At 38.1% G+C, this 20,532-nt stretch overlaps 1 protein-coding gene across 1 annotated transcript in view; it reads right to left on the reverse strand.

The window, feature by feature from the left end:
• LOC310648301 (interferon-induced, double-stranded RNA-activated protein kinase-like) overlaps nt 1-20,532 on the reverse strand; it is a 56,110-nt gene that overhangs the window by 3,160 nt on the left and 32,418 nt on the right. The window contains exons 17-23 of the mRNA XM_083376066.1: nt 18,409-18,443; nt 18,205-18,276; nt 9,394-9,513; nt 4,767-4,892; nt 3,365-3,551; nt 2,385-2,519; nt 576-674 (exon numbers count right to left, since the gene is read on the reverse strand). Of these exons, the coding sequence (XP_083232192.1) occupies nt 576-674; nt 2,385-2,519; nt 3,365-3,551; nt 4,767-4,892; nt 9,394-9,513; nt 18,205-18,276; nt 18,409-18,443 (774 nt within the window). The remainder of the gene's footprint in view (nt 1-575; nt 675-2,384; nt 2,520-3,364; nt 3,552-4,766; nt 4,893-9,393; nt 9,514-18,204; nt 18,277-18,408; nt 18,444-20,532) is intronic.

Consider the following 20,532-nt stretch of genomic DNA (forward strand, 5'->3'; position numbering starts at 1 on the left):
GTCATAGCATAGGAATACACACTTACGCTTCTATTCATAAACATATAAAACAGTAATATGTATGTTACAATATAATATAAATATATAGGAAATAGGCCTAGTTCAAATCCACAGACATAGACACTTTCTAGGCCTATAAAAAGTTGCAAAGTCTTCACTGATATATAAATTAAGTTCCCAAGCAAAATATGATGTCAGAAAGGTATGTACAACTTTTGCCTGGTTTCCTAACAAAATGTTTATGACCCCAAAACCTTCAATAACTGGTCACACAAACAGCCTTTGATCAGCAGATGAAAGAAAAGTTGAGAACTTTTCTTTCAAAAACAATCTCCTTCCCCATATATCTGCTGTGGCTCTTACAACATGGCATTCCATTTGTGAATATGATGGATAGATAGCTTTTCTCCTTTTGCTCAGCTTTTTAATGTATAAATTTCTAGAGTTAACTATTTTAATTTATTTTCCTAACATTACATTAAATAAGTCAGTATGAAAAGCAGCTTGAACACGTTTCTCCTATCTTTATTGAGAAATACATGCAGGCAGATGTAAGAACAAAATGGATTATTTACCTTTTCTTTCTCATGACCAGTTGAAAATGGGGAAAGCATTTCATATAAAATTAATCCTAATGGAAAGATATCTACTTCCTTGCCATAACTGCATCCTTCCTAATGGACAGCATAATGCAAGCATGTTAGGTACTTCAAATGTAAAAACAAAAGTACAGGGTAAATCAGTGAATTTTGTTTCAAAAATGTGCACAACCTTCATTCAGTTTCTTAGAGTCTCTAGACTAGAGGCAAAAGAATTGTAGACAATCTTATGCTGTTGAGGAAAAATGCATGAGAATGAATAAAAACAACGCAATAAAAGTTAATTTTCAGCATATGGTTATTTATTTGGAAATGATTTTCTCTTAGATGAAATGGAACAACTTAGTACTTTTGGGGAGATGTAGATGTTTCATTTATCAGCTATTTTAGGAGTCTGACTTCAAACTGTAGCACAGTAGACAGAAGTTACAAGTGGAAAACTATACAGGTAGTTCTTGACTTACAACTATTCATTTAATGACTGTTCAAATTTACAATGGTACAAAAAATGATTTATGACCACTTTTCACACTTAACAACCATTACAGCATCCTTGTGGTCATATGATCAAAATTTGGGCACTTGGATCAAAATAGATCAAACATTTGAAGAATCTGCAATTGGGCTAAAATAAACCAAGTGAAAGATGTCATGAATACACATACAAGAGAGAAGTTAGATATGTGGATGGGACTAATATCTAACTTATTATTAATGGATTTGATGGGGAAAAAGCTTTACCTGAGAAATGTTATAGCTATCAAAGAATTGTGATATAAAATAGTAGTATAGTAAATATTGTAATTATAGATGTGAAATTTTATAATTATTTGTAGACCCACAAATCTAGGGGAATCTAAATTCCATTAGATTTATTTGAAAATATTTGTCAACATACCAAATAGGATGGGTGATGTATGTTTGATATTTGCTTTATATATGTTGTGCACTTTTTTATTATTATTTTGTTGTGTTTGTAATTTTTGTCTTTTGGGGGATTTTTTTTGTTCTTGCAGTTTTTAATATTTTGTCTTTGGAAAAAATATCAAAAGAATAATTCAGGCACTTTGTCAACTGGCATGTATTTATGACAGCTGCACTGTCTTGGGGCCATGTGATCAACATTAGTAACTTTCTGAGTCAACTACTTACAAGCAAAGTCAACGGAAGAAGCCAGATTTGCTTAATTTTTATTTATTTATTTATTTATTTTAATCCCATTTATACCCCGCCCTTCTCCGAAGACTCAGGGCGGCTTACAATTTAAGCACAAACCAATGTGCTTAGCAATAGCCTTCATTCTATGTATATGCCTGCTTATTAGGGCTTTCATACACCCCCCAAGCGGCATTATTACAAAGTCAGCTTATTGCCCCCAACAATCTGGGTCCTCATTTTACCTACCTCGGAAGGATGGAAGGCTGAGTCAACCTTGAGCCTGGTGGGATGTGAACCTGCACTAATTGCAGGCAGCTGGTGTTACTTAAGGAGGCATTAGCCCACTGCTCCACCAAGGCTCATATGACTACATGACTACATGACTACAAGGCTCATATGACTACATGATTCATTTAACTGTTAAGCATTTAAATGCTTAACAACCATGGCAAAAAGGTCATAAACTGGGGCAAAACTCACTTAATAACTGCCTTGTTAGCAACAAAAATTTTGGACTCAATTGTGGTCCTAAATCAAGGACTACCTCTATATTCAAAGGAAATAAGCAAATTCCTTTCAAAGGGATTTTCAGTGCATACACACAAAAGAATTATTAACAATAATTACCTGCTCAGGTGCCATGTAACGCAATGTTCCTTTGTTCATTGTCCGTTGTACTGAAGTGTCATTTACACCTGATGTTGCCAATCCAAAATCACCTATTTTTATGTGATTTTCACTATGAAAGAATATATTTAGAGGCTGTAAAAGAAAAATATAAATACAATATAAGAAAACACTGTATTTAGGCATACAAGGAACAAAAATTATTTTCTAGGACAGCAGAAAACTGTCTTGAATGCATTTGGGTCAAAATAAAAGGGGAGGGAAATGACATTGCCATAGGTGTATACTTTAGGCCACCCAACCAAGAGAGGAAGTAGATGAACGTTTTGCTAGTCAACTATGTAGGAAGCACATCACAATAGTAATGGGGGACTTTAACTACCCTGAAATCAACTGGGAGACAAACTCTGCACCAAGTGGAAGATCAAACAGATTCATGACAATTTTCCATAATTTTTTATTTTTATTTTAATAATATTTATATACCGCCCTTCTCCCAAAGGACTAATTGTGGGGTAGACTACTAGATCCTCCCTAGGTCACACTCCAACATTATAATAATTACATTATACCAGCTCTCACCAAAATCTAAACTTAAATCTAGGGCTTGATTTCTAAATTTTACATCACTGAGTTCTTCTACATATGTATGGCTTTTTTCCACTCTAATAAAGCCAATGAATATTAACTCCTGAGGGTTTTTGCTGTTATCTAGACCTGAATGCAGGGCCGAATTTCAGGAAAAATACTGTAGAGATTTAAGGCCAGGTCTGATATTTTAGACAAAGGAAGCAAGTCACATTTCATCCTGGATGATAAGTGATTCACAGAAAACAAGCCTATATAATTAAAATGTAATATTGTATAGATGCTTTTATTTTTATATTTTTCTTATTTTCAAAGAGAATTATCAAAAGCTTTCCATAAGAATATTGTTAAGATGGCAAAACCTGACATTTGGAATTACTGACAGTACGCACCTTGAGATCTCTATGAATGAAATCCTTAGAATGAATATAATCCACTCCTTCAACTATTTGCTGAAATAGAATTTCTATAGAATCATCTTTACAAGATAAAATTTCCTTTTGTTGAGTTATCCAATCCGCTAGATTTCCCTTTTCACATAATTCCATTTGAATGAAGAGGCAGTGAAATTGCCCTGAGCTGTTAAGAATTTAAAATAAAAAAGTCAATAATATTAAAACTATTCACCTCCTAATTGCTTTACGGACATCAGAGGTAGGTCTTTGCATGGATCTAACCATTTTGTTTATTTATGGGGTTCAAATACAGCTGAAAGCTCCTGACATAACTAACATGTTTCAAGTAAAGTTCTGAGCTATCAGGAAAAGCCAGTTTCTATACTTATGCCAAAGGATGACAGAAAGGCCAATTTAATTTGGATAAAAATTAGTGACTCACATACAGAAAATATCCAATAAAATTATTTGCTCTTAAAGGCTAAATAAATGCAGGCACTCGATAGAGATTTTTTTTTTCTTCTGCAGCCTGCACCTCCATGACCAAAATTGTTTCTATTCTTGCAGCCTTCCAGAACCTTGGCAAGGTCCTAGGACAGTGGTGGTGAACCTAAGGCACGTGTTGCAGAGGCAGCACTTAGAGCCCTCTCTGTGGGTTCATGCACTGTTGCCCCAGGCCACCTCCCACCGCATCTCCCTCATCAGCAGCTCCCCCAGAGGAGAGTTGCCCCCGAGTGCGGCCTGCATGGAGCAGCGCAACCAAGGACGTGGCAGCCAGGCAGCAGGGACAAGACTCCACCCTCACTCCCCGGAGGCCATGGCTGCCATGGCACTGCTGGGCTGCCTGGGCTATCTACGGCAGGCCGTGAAAGCAGTGGGTGGCCCTGAGGGCGGCGGGGGGGGGGGGAAGAGGGCAGGGTTTTGAGCACTCAGTCTCTAAAAGGTTTGCCATCGCTGTGCTAGGACATATAATAATTTGAGTGGGCCTGGTGCCAGAATATGAGGATGTAGTCAATAAGTGGTTATTGTTTGGTTGTATTAATGCTCTAATTTATTATTACTATATTGTTATAAGAACAACCATCGCTTACAGCCTTGTTGGGTTGAAGTGTTTTAAAATAAACCCTAATACAGAAATGTTAACAATTTGACTCTGTGATATTGCTCCATGCCAACTTTACTTTTTTATTTTAGCTTGCTTTGTAATAAAAGGTAAGATACTTTCTACCTATTTATGTTCAGCATGTTGTATGCATTTACGACTGCAATATATAAGTCTGAATGGAATAAATCGAGTGGAATATGCCCAGTAACTGTTAAGCTAACTAAGCATAAAAAAACAGATATACAAAATGTTTTCTTTAAAAAAAAAATACACGTTATGTAATGATGAAATTACCTGCTTTCACTGGCATCAGGAAACTGGAAAATATCTTGTCCAAGCCAACAACAATAATATCGAACAATGTGTGGGTGATCAAGTGTTGCCAAGGCTTTTACTTCTCGTTCTCCATTGTCTTTTTCCCTGTTATGGTTAAGGCAAAATAAACAACCCTAATAATAGCAATAATAAAAAACCTTGTTGTTAACAATTGGTCCAAAGGCAGAATTATTTCCAGAAGCAGCTGTTTACAAGATTAATTAACTACAGGTTTTTTTATAAAAAGGAACAAGAATCAAATTTGGAATTCTGCAACTGTGTCAGAAGGTACACTGCAGATAATAAAATCATAAAAGAGGAAATCTGAAAAATTAATGATGCACCTGTTTTACTTTAATATAGGAAATGTTCTAATGTAAAAATTAGACTTAACAACAAGAGCATATAGAAATTCATATATTAGACAAAGAATATATCCCTAATCTATTCTTGTCTGTTTTGCCTAGTTCATATAACAAAATCAAGTCACACAGAAATCTCCCTCTAACTCAGGGGTTCCCAACCAGAGGTGCTCGCACCTCCTAGGGGTGCAAAACAATATTCCAGGGCAGGGGCATCAAACTACCAGCCTGCGGGCAGGACGCATCATCAGGAAACTGCGCCCACCCCATTGCCTGCAATGGAGTAAAAAGCTCCGATACGTAGCATGACGTCACGAGTTTAACATGTCTGTTCCAGGGGATGCAAAAACTTGGGTTTTCAAAATTATAGTGTATATGCATAATTCATTGCTGTCATTTCAAACTTTTGTAAGGGGTGCAAGAATATATTAGAAGCATTCTAGGGGTGCGGGGTATAGAAAAGGTTGGGAACCACTGCTCTAACTCTACTTTTTACTATGTAGTTGATGTCCCTCATAGACAAAGCACAAGAAAGAAAAATAAAATGTTTCCATTACAATTTTGAAACTTTTCTGGTGGGACTAGTAGTTTTTCACTAGTGGTAGACAAACAAGTCATGTTTTACATACCTAAGTATTTTCAAAGCACAGCAAAATGATATAGGACTCACATCTGTCCTTATTCTACATCTGAATCTCAATACAACAGTAACTCAGTCTTTTACACATAAAAACTGAAAGTCTCTCAAATAAGTGATTTGTAGTGATGTATTCAAAGTGCATGCTATATAGTCATTAGGATTCTACCAAAACTGTTTCAAAGCTCTGTTAGAACTTCTCTGTTCAGGAGTAGTCAATGTAAGACTTAAGTATGACATATACAGATAGTCCTCATTTAACAATCATTCATTTAATAATGGTTAGAAGTTATGATCCCCTTTATGGATTACTGCCTTGTCACGGCGATGGGGCTTGCATAAATCAATGAAGCTATGAGCTTTGCTATGCAGGGCCACCCAAGACAGACAGTTCACAGCAGAGAGTTCTGACAGAATGTGATCCACTGGAGAAGGAAATGGCAACCCACTCCAGTATTTTTGTCATGAAAACCCCATGGACAGTACCAAAAGGCAAAAAGATATGACGCTGGAAGATGAGCCCCTCAGGTCGGAAGGCGTCCAATATGCTACTGGGGAAGAACAGAGGGAAAGAATGAAGTGACTGGGCCAAAGCCGAAAGGATGCTCAGCTGTGGATGTATCTGGTGGTGAAAGGAAAGTCCAATGCTGTAAAGATTTTTTCTCCATAGGAACCTGGAATGTAAGATCCATGAATCAAGGAAAGCTGGACGTGGTCAAACAAGAGATGACAAGACTGAACATCGACATCTTAGGAATCAGCGAACTAAAATGGACTGGAATGGGTGAATTTAATTTAGATGACCATCAGGTATACTACTGCGAGCAAGTAACCCTGAGAAAAATGGAGTAGCCTTCATAGTCAATAAAAGAGTAGGAAAAGCAATACTGGGATACAATCTTCAAAATGACAGAATGATCTCAGTTCGAATCCAACGCAAACCATTCAATATCACAGTAGTCCAAGTCTATGCCCCAACCACAAGTGCTGAAGAGGATGAAATTGACCGGTTCTATGAAGCCCTACAGTATCTTATAAAACTAACACCAAAAAAATGATGTCCTTATCATTATGGGGGATTGGAATGCTAAAGTAGGAAGCCAAAAGATAACCGGAATAACAGGCAAGTTTGGCCTTGGAGTACAAAATGAAGCAGGGCACAGGCTGATAGAATTTTGTCAAGAGAATACGATGGTCATAGCAAACACTCTTTTCCAACAACCCAAGAGATGTCTCTACACATGGACATCACCAGACGGCCAACAAAGAAATCAGATTGACTATGTGCTCTTCAGCCAAAGATGGAGAAGCTCTATACAGTCAGTAAAAACAAGAACAGGAGCTGATCATGAGCTTCTTGTTGCAAAATTTAGGGAAAAGCATTAGGCCACTCAGATATGAACTAAATCTTATCCCTGATGAATACACAGTAGAGGTGACAAATAGATTTAAGGAATTAGATTTGATAGACAGAGTGCCTGAAGAATTATGGACGAAGGTTTGCAACATTGTACAAGAGGTAACAACTAAAACCATCCCCAAAAAAAAGAAATGCAAGAAAGCAAAATGGCTGTCTGAGGAAGCTTTGCAAATAGCTGAGGAAAGAAGGGAAGCGAAAGGCAAGGGAGAAAAAGAAAGATACACCCAATTGAATGCAGAATTGCAGAGAATAGCTAGAAAAGGTAAGAATGCCTTCTTAAATGAACAGTGCAAAGAAATAGAAGAAAATAATAGAATAGGGAGGACCAGAGATCTCTTCAAGAAAATTGGAGATATGAAGGGAACGTTTCACGCAAAGATGGGCATGATAAAGGACCAAAATGGCAGGGACCTAACAGAGGCTACACTCAATTTGCCAGCAAATTTGGAAAACTCAACAGTGGCTACAGGATTGGAAAAGATCAGTTTACCTTCCAATTCCAAAGAAAGGCAATGCCAAAGAATGTTCAAACTATCGCACCATTGCACTCATTTCACATGCTAGTAAAGTTATGCTTAAAATCCTACAAGCTAGACTCCAGCAGTATGTGGACCAAGAACTACCAGAAGTACAGGCATGATTTCGAAGAGGCAGAGGAACTAGAGATCAAATTGCCAACTTACGTTGGATCATGGAGAAAGCTAGGGAGTTCCAGAAAAACATCTACTTCTGCTTCATTGGCTATGCTAAAGCCTTTGATTGTGTGGATCATAACAAACTGTGGTAACTTCTTAAAGAGATGGGCGTACCAGACCATCTTATTTGTCTCTTGAGAAACCTATGTGTGGGCCAAGAAGCAACAGTGAGAACTAGACACAGAACCACTGATTGGTTCAAAATTGGGAAAGGAGTCCGGCAAGGCTGTATACTGTCGCCCTGCCTATTTAATTTATATGCAGAGCACATCATGAGAAAGGCAGGATTAGAGGAATCAAAACTTGGAGTTAAGTTTGCCGGAAGAAATATCAGCAACCTAAGATATGCAGATGATACCACTCTAATGGCAGAAAGTGAAGAAGAACTAAAGAGCCTCTTGTTGCGGGTGAAGAAGGAGAGTGCAAAACTTGGGTTGAAACTTAACATTTAAGAAAACCAAGATCATGGCATCTGGCCCTCTCAATTCCTGGCAAATAGATGGGGAAGAAATGGAGGTAGTGACAGATTTTATTTTCCTGGGCTCCAAGATCACCGCAGATGGGGACTGCAGCCAAGAAATTAAAAGACGCTTGCTCCTGGGGAGGAAAGCAATGGCAAATCTAGACAGCACACAAAAAAGCAGAGACATCACCCTGTCAATAAAAGTGCATATAGTCAAGGCTATGGTCTTCCCAGTTGCAACGTATGGCAGTGAAAGCTGGACCATATAAAAGGCTGAGCGCCAAAGAATTGAGGCCTTTGAACTATGGTGCTGGAGAAGACTCCTGCGAGTCCCTTGGACTGCAAGTCGATCAAACCGGTCAGTCCTAGAGGAAATCAACCCTGACTGCTCTTTAGAAGGCCAGATCCTGAAGTTGAAACTCAAATACTTTGGCCACCTAATGAGAAGGAAGGAGTCACTGGAGAAGAGCCTAATGCTGGGAAAGATTGACGGCAATAGAAGAAGGGGACGACAGAGAATGAGGTGGCTGGATGGAGTCACTGAAGCAGTAGGCGTGAGCTTAAATGGACTCCAGAAGATGGTAGAGGACAGGAAGGCCTGGAGGAACGTTGTCCAGTGGGTCGCGATGGGTCGGACATGACTTCGCAACTAACAAAAAGAAGAAGTTATGATGGTACTGTTTATAATGGGTCCTTGGACACACAATGCAGAATCCCCATGGTCACATGATTGCGATCCCAGCACTTGGCAACCAGCTTGCACTTACAGCAGTTGCAGCATTCTGCAGTCATGTGATTGCCATTTGCAAGCTTCCTTCCCAGCTTCCAACACAGTCAGTGGGGAGGCTAGCAGGAGGTTAAAAATCATGATCACATGATGCCTCCCTTAATGACCATACCACTTAACCAATTTTCTGGTCTCTATTGTAGTTGTCGAGGTCTATCTGTAATGTTAATGTAGAAAATTCTATGTGTTTAAATGCTTTATAACAGTATAATTAAAATTAAAGGATGCACAGCATAGCTTACCCTGAAATTCGGATGCGTTTGATAGCACATAATCTATTATCAATGTTATTCTTTGCCTTGAAAACATTTCCAAAGCCACCCAAACCAATATTCTCTATGTCTTCAAACTCTGCAAGAAATCTGTTTTAAAAACAATTTAAATTTAGAATGGCATATAGCAAATTGTTTGAAAATACTTACAGTACCAAAAGCATTAATATATATTTTATAATATAAATATATAAAATCCTGCTACCTAGATCTACAACCAAGCAGACGTATTTGCTCACCTTCATCTTTACCAAGACATTTCAAGGTCTTGTTTTCAAACTTCTTATATAATATTCATATATCCCTGCCTTTCCATCTTAAAAGGGTCTAACAATTTTGAGGAATGTATAAAAAAGAATACAAATAATTTATGCAAAGGGAAAGGAAGCTTTTGCAAAGCATAATGGGTTGAGCGAAATCCCTTCTTTGAAGCATTAAAACAGCAGTAACCTCTGGAAGGCTCATCATGACCACTTCAAAATTTTTCTCCATGCAGGTGCCTAGACAAGAAACATTTCTGGTGAAATTGTAGGCGAAAAGGCTGTGCCTAAACAGGCATGACAACAACAACAAAACTCTTTCAAATTGCCATGCCTTTGGCTATATCCTTTTAGAACAATGTCAGCATTTTAAAAAATATGCCAGACAAAATTATTTTTATCTTCTGGATGCTTTTGAAAGGGATTCTAATCTATTGGTATTGTGGTAGTTCCATCTGCAGTTAAGTAACCCAGTAAGCCTACTATTGACTTCAGTGGTGTCTACTCCTGAAGATGTAAGTATTGGATCATCACCCTATGCACAATGATGGATGGTTTCCCGAACTGGTACAGCTATGGAAATAGCCTAACCAAATTAAACTTATGCTTTAATTTGGTTAGGCTATTTCCATAGCTGTACCAGTTCGGGAAACCATCCATCATTGTGCATAGGGTGATGATCCAATACTTACATCTTCAGGAGTAGACACCACTGAAGTCAATAGTAGGCTTACTGGGTTACTTAACTGCAGATGGATGATTTGTTGTTTGGCTGGCATGCATATTTGTTGTATGATAAGAAGGTAGATACTGTGTTTAGGATGCATATTTTAAGACAGGCACTGCTGAGAGTCTGGAAGAAGTATAGACACAAGTTAAGCAGCAAGATACCATTGTGGGCAATCCCAAAACACGCAATAGAAAATATACATGCTGGTTTCAAACACGATGAGACTACTTACAAGGAAATTTTAAGTTTGGAAAGGAATGTTTGGTGCTTGAAATCATATAGCTTCTTGCGAGAAGAGAAGGTTGTTCAGACTTGGTTTCAATATATTCAGTTACGGGCCAGGTGGAAAGAAGACCAGAAAAATGGATTTGCAATGACTGATGAAAATTTGATAAAGCAAATTAGAAATCAGGGACCAGCACATATTAAACGGATATATCTTGCATTGATAGAGATCGATTCAGAAACAGAGCTTGTTAAGGATTGTATGATAAAATGGGCCCAAAACATTCAGGAAGTTATTACAATGGACATGTGGGAAAAGATTTGGGTGAGGAATGTAAAATTCACTCAAGCTCAAAATCTAAGAGAGAATTTTTATAAAATGTTTTATAGATGGCATCTAGATCCTAAAAAGCTCGCAAGTATGTATCCGAATTACCAGCCTAAGTGTTGGAGGTGTGGTGATGAAGATGCAACATATTTTCACATATGGTGGACATGTAAAAAGGTTAAGGCTTTTTGGATAAAAGTCTGGTGGAACATGCAGAAGATTTTTAAACGGAGGATAAAGCTTTGTCCGCAATTTTTTTTGTTGGGAATAATTGTGGACGCTACAGTTGTGGACTCCAAGTTGATGTTGAATTTAGTTATGGCAGCAAGACTTTTGATAGGTCAATATTGGAAGAAAGAGGAACTGCCGACTATACAAGAGTGGATTTTAAAGGTTTCCGACCTGGCAGAGATGGTGAAGATTTCGGCCTACTTGAAAGATCATTCGCAAGAACATTATATTATGGAATGGAGAAAATGGATTGAGTTTATCCAGAACAAGTATAGGGTTAAGAAGTTTTATGTAGCATTCGAATAAGTCTTCTTTCGTGTTTTTTTTCTTTTTTTCTATTTTAGTCTTTTATATATATTTAATAATGCTAAGTTTTGTTTGATCCTATATAAGTTAGAGAGTGATGGATTTTAGAATTTATAGTTGTTAGTATATGGTTGTTTATGATTGCTTTTTTATATATATATACCTTGTATTTAGCTCTGGGAAGTCGGGGGGGGGAGGGGGGTTGGGGGGAGGGAGGGGGGGAGGGGGGAGGAAGGGGGGAGGTAGGGAGGGGAGGAGGGAGGGGGAAGGGGGTTTTTTAAAGGAAAACTGTATTTTAAAACTTTTCAATAAAAAAAAAACTTATGCTGTCCATTGTCAAGCAGTTCCAAATCAGAGAGTAGCTCTGAATTTATCTTAAGAATTAAGGGAAACAGCAGGTCTATTTGGTATAGAATATATTTGCAGATCTTCACTATAGCTTAACTGAATTTAAAACTACTATGGAAGCCGCATTAAAAATATCACTGGAGCAAAAGCAAAATGGGGGGGGGGGGATGCCATCATGTCTGTTTTCCAGAACACCTCTGAAATAACACTAACACTATTAACATTAAAAAGAAAGTGGAACATTTGGACTGCCGGACTGGATGTTACACAACCAAGCAACTATTTTAACATGGCTTAAAGAATGGTTTTCCCCTTCATGGATTACTGCCTTGTCGTGGCGAAGGGGCTTGCATAAATCAATGAAGCTATGAGCTATGCCGTGCAGGGCCACCCAAGACGGAAAGGTCATAGCAGAGAGTTCTGACAAAACGTGATCCACTGGAGAAGGAAATGGCAAACCACTCCAGTATCTTTGCCATGAAAACCCTATGGACAGTACCAAAAGGCAAAACGATATGATGCTGGAAGATGAGCCCCTCAGGTCGGAAGGCGTCCAGTATGCTACTGGGGAAGAGCAGAGGGCTAGTACTAGTAGCGCCAGAAAGAATGAAGCGACTGGGCCAAAGCCGAAAGGACGCTCAGCTGTGGATGTGTCTGGTGGTGAAAGGAAAGTCCGATGCTGTAAAGATTTTTTTCTCCGTAGGAACCTGGAATGTAAGATCCATGAATCAAGGAAAGCTGGACGTGGTCAAACAAGAGATGACAAGACTGAACATCGACATCTTAGGTATCAGCGAACTAAAATGGACAGGAATGGGTGAATTTAGTTCAGATGACCATCAGGTATACTACTGCGGGCAAGAATCCCTCAGAAGAAATGGAGTAGCCTTCATAGTCAATAAAAGAGTAGGAAAAGCAATACTGGGATACAATCCTCAAAATGACAGAATGATCTCAGTTCGAATCCAAGGCAAACCATTCAATATCACAGTAGTCCAAGTCTATGCCCCAACCACCAGTGCTGAAGAGGATGAAATTGACCGGTTCTATGAAGCCCTACAGCACCTTATAGAAGTAACACCAAAAAATGATGTCCTTATCATCATGGGGGATTGGAATGCTAAAGTAGGAAGCCAAAAGATAACCAGAATAACAGGCAAGTTTGGCCTTGGAGTACAAAATGAAGCAGGGCACAGGCTGATAGAATTTTGTCAAGAGAATACGATGGTCATAGCAAACACTCTTTTCCAACAACCCAAGAGACGGCTCTACACATGGACATCACCAGACGGTCAACACAGAAATCAGATTGACTATATGCTCTGCAGCCAAAGATGGAGAAGCTCTATACAGTCAGTAATAACAAGACCAGGAGCTGACTGTGGCTCAGACCATGAGCTTCTCCTTGCAAAGTTTAGGCTTAAACTGAAGAAAGTAGGGAAAAGCACTAGGCCACTCAGGTATGAATTAAATCATATCCCTGTTGAATATACAGTAGAGGTGACAAATAGATTTAAGGAATTAGATCTGATAGACAGAGTGCCTGAAGAACTATGGACAGAGGTTCGCGACATTGTACAACAGGTAGCAACCAAAACCATCCCAAAGAAAAAGAAATGCAAGAAAGCAAAATGGCTGTCTGAGGAAGCTTTGCAAATAGCTGAGGAAAGGAGGGAAGCGAAAGGCAAGGGAGAAAAACATAGATATGCCCAATTGAATGCAGAATTCCAGAGAATAGCTAGAAGAGATAAGAATGCCTTCTCAAATGAACAGTGCAAAGAAATAGAAGAAAACAATAGAATAGGGAGGACCAGAGATCTTTTCAAGAAAATTGGAGAGATGAAGGGAACGTTTAATGCAAAAATGGGCATGATAAAGGACCAAAATGGCAGGGACCTAACAGAGGCAGAAGAGATTAAGAAGAGGTGGCAAAATTACACAGAAGAACTATACAAGAATGAGCTTAACGTCCCAGATAATCACAATGAGGTGGTCACTGACCTCGAGCCAGACATCCTAGAATGTGAGGTGAAGTGGGCCTTAGAAAAGCTGAGCAACAACAAAGCTAGTGGAGGTGACAGTATTCCAGCTGAGCTATTCAAAATCTTAAAAGACAGTGCAGTAAAAGTGCTACACTCAATTTGCCAGCAAATTTGGAAAACTCAACAGTGGCCACAGGATTGGAAAAGATCAGTTTACATTCCAATTCCAAAGAAAGGCAGTGCCAAAGAATGTTCAAACTATCGCACCATTGCACTCATTTCTCATGCTAGTAAAATCATGCTTAAAATCCTACAAGCTAGACTTCAGCAGTATGTGGATCGAGAACTACCAGAAGTACAGGCAGGATTTCGAAGAGGCAGAGGAACTAGAGATCAAATTGCCAACATACGCTGGATCATGGAGAAAGCTAGGGAGTTCCAGAAAAACATCTACTTCTGCTTCATTGACTATCCTAAAGCCTTTGATTGTGTGGATCATAACAAACTGTGGCAAGTTCTTAAAGAGATGGGAGTACCAGACCATCTTATTTGTCTCTTGAGAAACCTATATGCGGGTCAAGAAGCAACAGTGAGAACTGGACACGGAACCACTGATTGGTTCAAAATTGGGAAAGGAGTCCGGCAAGGCTGTATACTGTCGCCCTGCCTATTTAACTTATATGCAGAGCACATCATGAGAAAGGCAGGGCTAGATGAATCAAAAGTTGGAATTAAGATTGCCGGAAGAAATATCAACAACCTAAGATACGCAGATGATACCACTCTAATGGCAGAAAGTGAAGAAGAACTAAAGAGCCTCTTGTTGCGGGTGAAGAAGGAGAGTGTAAAACTTGGGTTGAAACTTAACATTAAGAAAACCAAGATCATGGCATCTGGCCCTCTCAATTCTTGGCAAATAGATGGGGAAGAAATGGAGGTAGTGACAGATTTTGTTTTCCTGGGCTCCAAGATCACTGCAGATGGGAACTGTAGCCAAGAAATTAAAAGAAGCTTGCTCCTGGGGAGGAAAGCCATGGCAAATCTAGACAGCACACTAAAAAGCAGAGACATCACCCTGTCAACAAAAGTGCGTATAGTCAAGGCTATGGTCTTCCCAGTTGCAATGTATGGCAGTGAAAGTTGGACCATAAGAAAGCTGAGCGCCAAAGAATTGAGGCCTTTGAACTATGGTGCTGGAGAAGACTCCTGCGAGTCCCTTGGACTGCAAGGCGATCAAACCGGTCAGTCCTAGAGGAGATCAATCCTGACTGCTCTTTAGAAGGCCAGATCCTGAAGCTAAAACTCAAATACTTTGGCCACCTAATGAGAAGGAAGGACTCACTGGAGAAGAGCCTAATGCTGGGAAAGATCGAGGGCAATAGAAGAAGGGGACGACAGAGAATGAGGTGGCTGGATGGAGTCACTGAAGCAGTAGGCGTGAGCTTAAATGGACTCCAGAAGATGGTAGAAGACAGGAAGGCCTGGAGGAATGTTGTCCATAGGGTCGCGATGGGTCGGACACGACTTCGCAGCTAACAACAACAAAACTGGATGGCTTTCAACAATGGAAGCTTTTGCTTACCCAAATTTAATTAATTACGACAAAGTTGTGTCCTATAAAGGTATCTTGGACAATGAAGGAAAATTGAACGACAGACAAGATTTACAAGAACAAGGTATTGATCTATCATGGTGGCCATATTTGCAAATCCAAATGAGATATAAAAAGATGTTAAAACAACGGGATTTTATAAAGAACAGACAGAATTTGACCAGATACTGTTAAAAACAGATGAAAAGTTGATTAAGAAACTCTATAAATATGTGTTAAGCTTAAAGATGGAGGAAGAACAAGTAAAAGAAACAATGATAATGTGGGCAAAGAACCTTGGATATATCAGAATTAGAAAACTGGCAAAAGTTATGGGAAAGAAATGCTAATTAACGAAAGCAGTGGCATATAAAGAAACCGTATATAAAATGTTTTACAGGTGACATATGACACCAGTGAAATTAGCAAAAATGTTTAAAAATAATTCAAATAAGTGTTGGAAATGCAAACAAAGACCAGGTACTTATTACCATATCTGTTGGACATGCCCTGGCCTAAGGCAAAAAGATTTTCGTTAAAAACACATTTATGGTTGGAGAAAATGACTAAAAAACAAATAGACTTTAAGCCAGAATTATTTTTGTTAGGAATAATCGGAGCAAATTATGAGAAAGACTGTGTATATTTAATTCTACACGTACTAACTGCAGCAAGAATTGTATTTGCCCAACATTGGAAAAATGAAAATTTACCAACTGAAGAAGAATTAATTAAGAAAATTTTAGAGTGTACAGAAACGGATAGATTGACTTTAAAGATGAAAGAGAAAGAAGACTCAGTGTATTTTACAACATGGGATAATTTTTATCAATGGCTAGAAAAACTAGTTAGAGAGAAAGGAATGTGATATGTAACTTTGAATATATGTTAGCAAGAAGAAAACCATTAAGTGATTAATTAACATATTGTTTATGGTAATTAACTACTACTCATTGTTTTTTTAAATACATGAACCCAGACATTATGCTGTTTGCTAAATATTGAGAATGTTATTTTAAAAAACCCTAACCCCAACCCCAACCCTAACCCCAACCCCAACCCAAATCCCAACCCCACCTTATTCCTAATTTTATAAAAAAAAACTAATAATATATATAGAGAGAGAAAAACATTTAAAATTTTTATTATTTCTACCATCTGCAGTTGGTGCAATTGAGGAAATAAAAAGAGGCAGCATGATAAGCATTTCCCCTTCAAAATATTTGATTCTGATCTCTTGATATTTCACCCGTGAAGTGGAAAGGTCAGCAAAAACTTTGCCTCCTTTGGACATCAGAAATTTGAGGAAATGGGAAGAATTAATTACAATTCTTATTCATTCCACTAGTCCACTGCTGACCCACCCAAAAAAATAATTATCTCCCAAAGTTTGTGTAAAAGGAAAGAGCAGGAAAACATCACCTGGTATTTATCTAAAGCTGTGCCATGATTAAAGACTATATTTGTTAAAGAAGATAAATTTTTAGCTACCAATTAGATATGAATGCACAAAATGGGGGATGTTGAACAGTTGACTATCAAAAAGTATTCGTCTGGATGAGATACTGATGAGCAGGTATCACTTCCATTTGAAGATTGAAAACAGCCAGACATCTACCGTCGTTCAGACATTTGTGAGTTCAAAATGAAAGTTTGAAGACAAAAAGATTTTATTGTATAAAACAAGAAGTGTAAAAAAGAGTATCTGGAAGATCTTCTTTTGTTGACCAGGTACCTCACATCTGTGGGGTCCTTGGTGCTTTTTGAGCTTGGTTGTTTTCTTACAGATGTTTCATTACCAAACTAGGTAATATCATCAGTGCTAGCAGGGAGTGGGGTTTGTTCTCATTTTATGTGCTTGTGGCTTGCCCTGTCAGTGCTGGTGGGAGTAGTCTTGGTGGTTCCTTAATTGAACTGTTGTTTATTGTTTGTCACATCTTCTTATCATTTTATATTTTGCCTGGCCATCTTAATAATGGAAGTTGGAGACTGTGTGTTTGCACGCATGCAATGAAATCAAGCAACTATATTCCAATAAAGAAAAGATTGATTTGATATAAGTCCCTTTCTCAAATTTCTGACTGTAAAGAGTGATTTCAGCTTTGATAGGTGCACAGCATCCAAATTGTGACAGCATAAGTCATTGCATGATCCCTTCTATCAAGCGTGCATAAACATAGAATAACATGAGGGTGTCTTGCAAATCAAAGATTTATGGAAGGAACAGCAATCCTCTAACATCACTGTCCAAGACTACTTGAGAATCAGTAGGTATGTAAAACAAAGCTACTATAAGAAAATAATCCAGGATACCATAGTTAGCTGTATTAAATCCTTGGGCAATTCTAAAAGAAGACATAACCAATCTCTTTATTTCCCCGATACCTCAAAAACTAAAATCAGACAAGTCCCAAACAAGTCAAGAAGCCAAGTTAAAAAGGTTTCTTGTGATCAATATCCCCAACAACATTCGAACAAAATATGCATGAAAACGATAAGCAAATGTTTTAAGTAAGGAGTCAAGAAAGAAAATTGCAAATGTATTTTTAAAAATCACACAAAAACTATCTTATGCCATACAAAGTGAGAGACAGTTTGTCACTCATTTTACCACATGGATCCAGTTCCTCTTATTCAATTGCTGTGGCTATGTGACAAATAAGCTTTTCAAATAAATCTGAACCAGATATCAATCTATATCTAATTATTACATTTCCTATTAATCCAATATCAAATTAAATAAGATAATTCTTATTCCAAGAATTGAAGTAGTTTGTTACCTGTCGTTTACAGTGAATTTACTTTTGCTTCTACACGGATTCGAAAATCTTGCAGCCAGAGCTGTTTCTTTTCTTTGGGGGAAAAAAAACTTGAAATGAAATACATTGACATACATAAATGGTATACACAATTGTATATAAATACCACTGATTTAATATGTTTATTGTATAGCTAATAATTCCATTTCCAAAGATGACACATACCTTTTAGGTTTTATAGTTTGACTGGATGGACTGACCTAAAGCAAAATGGAGGTAAAGAAACAAGTATTATGCAGTTATTCTATCTTGGAGCTAAATGTTGAAGTTTAAAGGTTTGATCAAAATTACAATGGAAGGAAAGACCACTGGGAAGGTTAAAACCAGGAGCTCTGCAAGAAGTTTCCCCTTTCTGAATCAGAATCTGATCGACTATGTTTAAACTAACCAATCAATACTTTGGCTAATTTAAAGGTAGCTCCTCCTAGTCTGAGTGCCTCAATCTCCAATACAGAAAGATGAGAATGATAAGAAAGACACTTCCAAGATTTTCTACATTTTCTCCCTAGAACTCATCAATATGGGCAAGAATTTAACTTCCCAACTGTACTTCAAGTTACTTTTAGCTGCTTCCCTTTTGTCCGATTAATATACATTTATCACTGTCCACTTTGAATACATAGTGAAAGGAAGAAGCTTGAGAGCTCAGAAGGTTGATACTGTACGGAACAAAATTGTGATTGATTTTGGATGATCTGCTTCGGATACCACAAAGCCTCCTCCCAGAAGAAAACAAGAAAAACAGGTCGTGAAGAGGATGTGTAGCGTCCCAAACAATCCTGCGGACTCTGCTCAAGCAACGCTGATATGCTATGTCCTGGATAGAAGGGAGTGAACTGCCAATAATTTTTTCTGCCTTCCTCACCACTCTCTGCACCACCTTCCTGTCTGAAGCAGTGATGCTTCCAAACCAGACTATAATGCAATAGGACAGGATGTTCTCCATCGTCCCTCTATAGAAAGTGATAAGGACAGGAAGGAAGATGTACTTTTCTCATGCAGTGCAGAAAATGCAGGCGCTGCTGTGCCCACTTCACAGATGTCTCCCTGCTGAGCAACTAAGCCAACCTATTCGTTAGCTGCACACCTAGAAATTTGATACTGCTAACCATCTCCATAGGTAAAGCATTAATACACAGAGGAGTGTGGCTGTGCCTGCCTTTTCTGAAATCGACAATTTGTTTAAATAATGAATTAAAGATAGTTGCTTATATTCTAGCCAATATAACTTTATAGCCAAATCAACATGTCAAACGTCATAACAAATATACACTGCTTATGAAACACGAAGTAAAGATACATTTAAAAATACTCCTTGGAGGTTCATATATTGCCTATATTGTATGTGAACTTCCATACAAATGTTTTAACTTCTATAGAAAGAATGTCAGTGGGCCTCAAATTACAATTTATACAACAAACAATATTTGGAATTTATTAGGCTCTGTTACATTTTTATGGCGAAGAACTGTCAATAACAGCATTTTGTTAGAAATGCAATAAGGATACAAGTAGTCCAAAACTTACAACCATTCGTTTAGCAACTGTTTGAAGTTATGACAATACTGCAACACCGGACTTATGACTGGTCCTTGCATTTGCAACTATCATTCTGTCCTTGCAGTCATGTGATCACAATCAAGATGCTTGGCAACTGTCTTGCATTTACAATGGCTGCAGCATCCCTGTGTTGCATGATGGAAATTTGTGACTTTCCAGCCAGCTTCCAACAAGTAAAGTGAAGCCGGCTGCAAAACACAATCACATGGTGTCTTGTATAATAAATGCACAAATTAACAACAAATTTTCTGGTCCCAATTGTGATTGAAGGTGAAAGACAAGCAATAATGCTTTTACAATGTCTTACACTTAATTAAGTTTTGGGAGAAAGCACTAGATTATAAATTGAGCAACAAAAAGCTACAATTTTCAGATGATAACATTCTTTGGACTAAATACCTACTATTTGGAATTTGATAAACAGATAATGTAAATAAATTCTCTGTGCCCTTTTTATAGCTAAAAGACTGATATGCAGCATTGGAAAGATAATGCACAGTCTTTTTCAATCAATCAGAATAGAGCTGGAAGGGACATTGGAGGTCTTCTAGCCCAACCCCCTGTTCAAGCAGGAGGTTCAATACCATTTCAGACAAGTGACTGTCCAATCTCTTCTTAAAAACCTCCAGTGATGATACACCTACAACTTCTGCCGGCAAGCTGTTCCACTGGTTAATTATCCTCACTGTTAGGAAATTTCTCCTTAGTTCTAAGTTGTTTTTTTTATCT

This window comes from Vipera ursinii (assembly GCF_947247035.1).
Source record: "Vipera ursinii genome assembly, chromosome: 1".
Lineage (NCBI taxonomy): Eukaryota > Metazoa > Chordata > Lepidosauria > Squamata > Viperidae > Vipera > Vipera ursinii.